The 6,618-nt window shown below is 40.8% G+C and overlaps 1 protein-coding gene across 1 annotated transcript in view; it reads left to right on the forward strand.

The window, feature by feature from the left end:
• LOC101857206 (hemicentin-1) overlaps positions 1-6,618 on the forward strand; it is a gene marked incomplete in the record, with an annotated part of 120,102 nt that overhangs the window by 71,033 nt on the left and 42,451 nt on the right. The window contains 5 exon segments of the mRNA XM_013087487.2: positions 2,202-2,345; positions 3,564-3,692; positions 4,159-4,375; positions 5,007-5,089; positions 6,305-6,495. Of these exon segments, the coding sequence (XP_012942941.1) occupies positions 2,202-2,345; positions 3,564-3,692; positions 4,159-4,375; positions 5,007-5,089; positions 6,305-6,495 (764 nt within the window).

The following is a 6,618-nucleotide window of genomic DNA, read 5'->3' on the forward strand; positions in this document are numbered from 1 at the left end:
CGTAAAGACCGTGGACGAGCTCTTCTCTTCGTTCACTCGTCCGATTAAACAGTGGGGAAATCAGTACAATTTAAGTTGTTTACATTCGACAGCTTTCAATATTTTAATCTACTCATGATGCACATTTCTTAAGTCTGAGCAATCCGCTGCAAGGACGTCACAGCACGTGGGCAAGTGGAGCGGAGTGAAAACTCATCATTAATCTGGGCAGCTCATTGTTCAAATCGCGGGATTGTTTACTCAACTACATTAGCGCACGTGGCTTCCTTTCTTTTATCACAGAAACCTAAAGAAGTCAGAGGCGTAGTCTTTTTTTTAGGCTGCATAAGGTCATATGATCGCGATGGACACATTAAAATTTTCACTTGATAGGACATTTCGAATTTTTGCTCGGGTGGCGGCCGAAGCCTACTCTTATCGATTTTGGACCATCGAAGTAGAGACGGAAGTAGATGACAGAACATTGTTAGTGAGCAGGAAAGGATGTGAAAGGAGAATATTTTAGAAAAGAAATTGTAAGTCACCATCCGGATTCGAATCGGAAGCTATTGAATGAGAGGCGAACACCTTAACCTATAAAACACGAGAAACCCCTGGGGTGTAGTATAGTTTTGGAATTTTGAATCATTTCACAAAATAACTTTAATAATTGAATGTTCCAAGTTTTGTGTTTGAATTCACTTTGTGTTAAAGATTAGTTTGCACTATGCGGGGCGAGAAGTCATTCAAACACACTTTCACCACTCTTCAAAAGGTTGCGCTTCAACTCTACTCCCATTTTAATAGAGAGGAATTGAGAGGAAGGAGCTCTGTACCATGATATAGGGGATCCCAAAAAAAAAAGAACTAGTCATGCCTTAGATTTGAACAGAAGCACATTGTCGAGCTGGATTAAAGCAGCACGAAATGGGCGAAGAGGCAGACTTTCCTAGCTTAAAGAGGGCGCCTTTCCCTTTGAAGACTAATAGTTTCCATAGGCAGGTTGTCCGATGTTTGAAAAAAATGAATTTTTTTACTCTCAGAAAGTTGAAAGGATGGTTGTCCAATCATTGTGATATAAACATATCAAATAAATGACTTTGAAAAACAGTGAGACGTGTTGAGTTTACGTTCAGGAAATCAAATAGCGGGGAAAGTTTTACTGTGCGAAAGAAATCATATAGGCCAACGCTTAGACAACTAATTTCTTGCCACATTGTGTTATATTTTTTGTACGCCCCTGAATGCACACGTCTTTTCATGTTTGGATTATTCATGATAAAGAGTAATCAATTAGCCAGCCACTAATTAGCTAATTTGAATTTTCATAATGTCCTGGGTGCACATAGCTATCAATAAAAATATGGTTAAAATAATAATAATAATAATAATAATAATAAATAGCATTTGTATAGCGCATATCCCCGCTCAACAGCAGGTTCTATGCGCTTTACACTATATTATCGAACAAGTGGTTGCTGAGATATTTACTTTCAAACGTGTTCATGAATTGTCGAACGGACTATAGGATTTTTCAGCTCAATGTGTATAATGAGTTGTTTGTTATATATTTGCTAGCTTGTTTGTTTGTTTGTCTGTTTGTCTAATGGAGAGACACACATACAAAGGAGGTGGGGGGGAGAGTGAGTGAGAGAAAAAAAAGAGAGAGAGAGAAAGAGAGGGAGAGAGAGAGAGAGAGAGAGAGAGAGAGAGAGAGAGAGAGAGAGAGAGAGAAAGAGAGAGAAAGAGAGAGGGCAGAGAAAGAAAGACAAGAGACAGAGTCAGAGACAGAGTGTGTTTTGAAGAAATGTCTTTTTTGGAAACTTCCAACGTAGATTTTTGGAATTTAGACGTGCACACCGAATATAATACGATTTACTTCGTCAATATTGTATTGTCTTTTCTCAGTACAGTTTGTCCATGAACTTTGGCCTGTTGTTTCTTTTTCCAATACAGTTCCCAATACAGTTCCTCCATTAACTTTGTCCTGTTGTGTTTCCCAATACAGTTTCTCCATTAACTTTGTCCTGTCGTTTTTTCCAACACAGTTTCTCCATTAACTTTGTCCTATTGTTTTTCCTTATATAGTTTCTCCATGTGTAGAGCCATGTGTAGAGGCTGGAGGATGACGGACTGTACCAGTGTACGGTGAGCAACGCCTATTGTTTTTTCCCAACACAGTTCCTCCATTAATTTTGTCCTGTTGTTTTTCCCCCACACAGTTCCGGCCAAGATCGTGAGTCGCGGCGACAAGACAGTCAGGGCAGCCATGGGACAGACGGTGGTCCTGAGCTGTCAGATAGAGGGCTCACCCACACCGGAGCTCTACTGGCTCAAGTACCGACAGTACGTCAACTCTGATGAACGTGAGTCCAATGAACAGCAGTACACAGTAATGTGTTTCTTTCTATCAAGGCTATGTCCGTCCACTTCAGGATGTAACCCTCCAAGACCGACCTCCACTCTCGTTTTATCAGTTGTGTTCCGTTACCTACTTGTACCTGCCTGCTCTCTGATGTCATCTTGCCACCTTCTCTCAGGTCTTCCTTTTGATGTATATCTTGTTAGGTCTATTTTAAGTTCATCCTTTGGTATATCTGCGTCTTTCACTCTGCGGATGAGGCCAGCTCATTTCCATGTTTTGTCGGTGTATGCATTAAAGATATAATAATATGTCACTCCTCTTTGCTCTGGCATTTAATTTGTTTCTGTTTCTGCTTGATTGTTCATTCTTTTGTCCAGCATCTTCCTTTCCTTTGCTCCCTGTTGGATCCAAAATTTCTTTATGATACTTAGGTAGTTGGTCAGAGTTGATACCCGTAGTTAATATCTATTACTGGGACAAGGATTGAAAACGTGTATTTCTAGTGATATCAGCAGACACAGTATTACGCAATGCCAAATGATGGAATTAATGCTGCGCTTTCTGGGAGTAAGTGAGAGGATGAGTAATTTGGACTGTGAGTGTGTAAATATGTGAATGAAGAGGTAAGGGAGAAGCTTAATGGACTAATCAGGTATTAAAATAGAGTGGTTGATATTTCAATTGACACCGACGGCTCTAGTGCTATAGTCAGGCTTTTGACAGTTGCCCACAAAAGACATGAGTTAAATTCTTATGTGCGGATGTTGAATTCATTTTAATTTTAATGTTGTTTCAATTTGGGACATACGTCTGTCTACTGAGACGTAGTATCCCTGTAAGCCCGAGTTGGCTCGGACAGGCAGAACTGAAACAGCCAGCCTCCTGAGGGTTTAATTTGTGTCGAAGTGGACATAAAACATTTAAAACAGTTGAAACAATTTTTTTTTAAAACCAACCCAAAACAGCAACGACACACAAACAATCAAAAAGAACAAAAGGAAGAAAATAACAACGAATTATTGATTGTGCACGTACCACGTGGAACCTGGAGAAGAGTCACGGAAATGGATGTACAGAAAAGTGGGAAGACATGGTGTGACATCAAGCGACTCGCCCAGTATAGGGTAAGGTGGGAAGTGTTTTTTTGTGGCCTATATCCTGATCCAGGATGAAAAATGCAATGATGATAATGATGCACGTTTGTGCTCCCATTCTCCAGGTGTCCAGGTAATGGAGAACGGGTCCCTGTCCATCTCGTCACTGACCAGGCGGGACTCCGGGGTGTACACATGTCTGGCACAGAACAACGCCGGAACGGACAGCATGGACATACGGCTACGTGTGCAGGGTGAGTTGATGATGTTGTTGTAGTTGTCGTTGTTGCTGTTGTTGTCATGGTGATGCTTTTGAATGTGGTTGTTTTTGTTGTTGTGGCTGTGGCTATAGATGTGGTTGTTGTTGTTGTTGTTGTTGTTGTTGTTGTTGTTGTTGTTGTCATGGTGATGCCTTTGAATGTGGTTGTTTTTGTTGTTGCGTTGTAGTTTTGTGATTGTTTTTGCTGTTGTTGTTATTGTTTTTGTTGTAGCTGTTGGTTGTTGTGGTACTGTTGTTGTTGTTTTTGTTGTTCTTGTTGCATGATGGTGGCGGTGGTAGTATTGTAGTTGTTGTTGTTGTGCTTGGTTGTGTGCATGTGTGTGTGTCTGTGTGTATGTGTGTGTGTGTGTGTGTTTGTAAACACATTTGTAACTGCTCCCCTTCCCCCCTCACACCTCTTTCCCAAACTCCACAACCCCCAAACCCCTCTGTTTCCCCAGAACCCCCCGAGATCTACCCTAGCCAAAGCAGCTTCACCGTCCTTCAGAACCGCACGATCGTCCTACCCTGCCAGGCGAGTGGCCGGCCCCGGCCCAGGATCCGCTGGGAGAAGGACGGACAGGAGATCACCACCTCCTCCAACTACAGGCACGCGTTCGGAGGTCGCGTGCACTACATCACGTTACAGACGGGCGGCCTGGCTATTCCCCACACCAGGTAGGGGAATATGAATTTATGAAAATTTCTAGTTAATTTTGTTTCTTTTCTTGTCGGATTGTGTGTTTTTTGTGTGCTTTATGTGGTTTTGTGCTTATTTGCTTGTGTGTTTGTTTGTTTGTTTTCGTTTGGTTTTTCTGTTTGTTTGTTTGTTAGCTTGTTTGCTTGTTTGTTTGGGGGTGGTTAGTACATTTGAGTGGTGGGATGGGTATCTTTTCTGGTTTTCATTTTGTTTATTTTTTTAAATTTGTGTTTGTTTTACGACTTTTTCGACACAAGTTAGATTAATATTAAGAAGGCCAGCTTCGACTCCGCCCGTCAGTGCTGACATGGGTTGAGAGAAATTCTACATAACAGTAGAAATACCGAGATACTTGATGATGATGATGATGATGAAGATGATGATGATGATGATGATGATGATGATGATGATGATGATGGTGATGATGATGCTGGTGATGATGATGATGATGATGATGATGATGATGATGATGATGATGATGATGATGATGATGATGATGATGGTGAAGATGAGTGTGATGAAAGACGATGACGAGGATGATGATGATGATGATGAATCACGATGACGATGATGTCAGAACCGAACACTTCTATCTATTCCCCTCTCCAGAGCCGAGGATGCAGGAACCTACACTTGCGTGGCCTACAACAATGCCGGAGAGACCAAACAGCAGGTCTCACTGACCGTCCAGGGTGGGTTATATTCCAACTTTACAATGTATATTCTTAGGGGGGGGGAGCTGGTTTTAAATTGACGATTTTAGGTCAATTTATTTTATCTGGACTTTTTACGTATTATAATACTTCAACTACTCGTAAATCTGAAAAAAATGCTTACTCTTTATGTTACAATCGTTATCTTTCAGATTGTATGTCCTGTAACTGTTAATTTCATTATTATTTAACAAAATATACTATCTGTTTTTTTCCCTCAAAACTTCAATATCTGATAGTTTTTCTCATCTACTTTTTAAATTTTCTTTGATTCCAATGAAATTGTCAGGGCTTTTTATTCACACCATAACCTAACTTTATACAAGTGGAAAATCAAATCGATGCGCTCATTAGTGAGTTACATGGATGGTTATGTAATCGAGTTCAGAGGCATGAAGGGGTAGGTCAGTTATCCATCTCTAATTTTTTTCCTATCCAAGATATCCAAGATCCCAACTGCATAAAATTTAGTATTGAGTATATCTATTAATGAACTAAATTTGAACAAGTTTGGTTGATAAATAAAAAAAACATTCTTTTTACTTTTATGAACGTTGCTTATTTTCAATATGGTCGCCGTTACCATGGTAACCGTAGACTTAAACAAAAAAATTAAAATTACATTTTAGAGATGTTTTCTTATTTATCTCCATGTTATATGGCTTTTTCTGAAAGGTCATTGTTACCAAGATAGGTTTATAAACCATCCCCCACCCCCCTTTCAGGAAAAGGGAGTTAAGGTGTTTTGTAAACAAAACTTATGTCACTGTTTTTTCACTATTTTCCTTATGGTCGTGTATGGTTGAGGAAAAGTGTGGGTAGGGTATGTCATGAAAACAAAGCTCTCAGGGTTGTTCACTTAACTAGGTTTTTAGTTGAGGGGTGGAGGGCAATTTTATTTTCATTTCAATTGGAATCCGATGCTTTCCTCTGATCTCGACGGGCGTGTCTTTAATTTTTTTTAAACACGAGTCAACCTACTCACTACATGATATGAAAGTGCTGTGGACAAACCGTTATGCCTTTTGAAGTCATTGGAAGGTTTTGTTATTTGGGTTTTTCATCCCTGTATGTTGAGACATTTTCAACAAAACCAGTTACATGTTTAGAACATAACAGTGTCACTATTTTATTTTGTCCTCTTTCCTTACCCCCTCCCTCCACACACACACACACTCACCACAACCCCCTCAGTCCCGCCCATGATCCAGTCTGCCGATAGACAGTACGTGGTTTCCGTGGGCGAGAGAGTGGAGCTACCGTGCGTCACTTCCGGCTCACCTGCCCCCACTGTGACGTGGACCAGAGACAGACGGCGCATCGACTTCCGGGACGCCAAGTATATCCTGCAGTCTGATGGCACGCTCGTCATCCAGGAGATTCAGGTTCGAGAACTTTCTTTCACAGCGTGTTTTCGTGTCTGCTTGAGACAGAGAGAGAGAGAGAGAGAGAGAAAGAGAGAGAGAGAAAGAGAGAGAGAGAGAGAGAGAGGGAGAGAGAGGGAGAGA

The sequence above is a fragment of the Aplysia californica genome, unplaced genomic scaffold, assembly GCF_000002075.1.
Source record: "Aplysia californica isolate F4 #8 unplaced genomic scaffold, AplCal3.0 scaffold00593, whole genome shotgun sequence".
Taxonomy (NCBI): Eukaryota; Metazoa; Mollusca; class Gastropoda; order Aplysiida; family Aplysiidae; genus Aplysia; species Aplysia californica.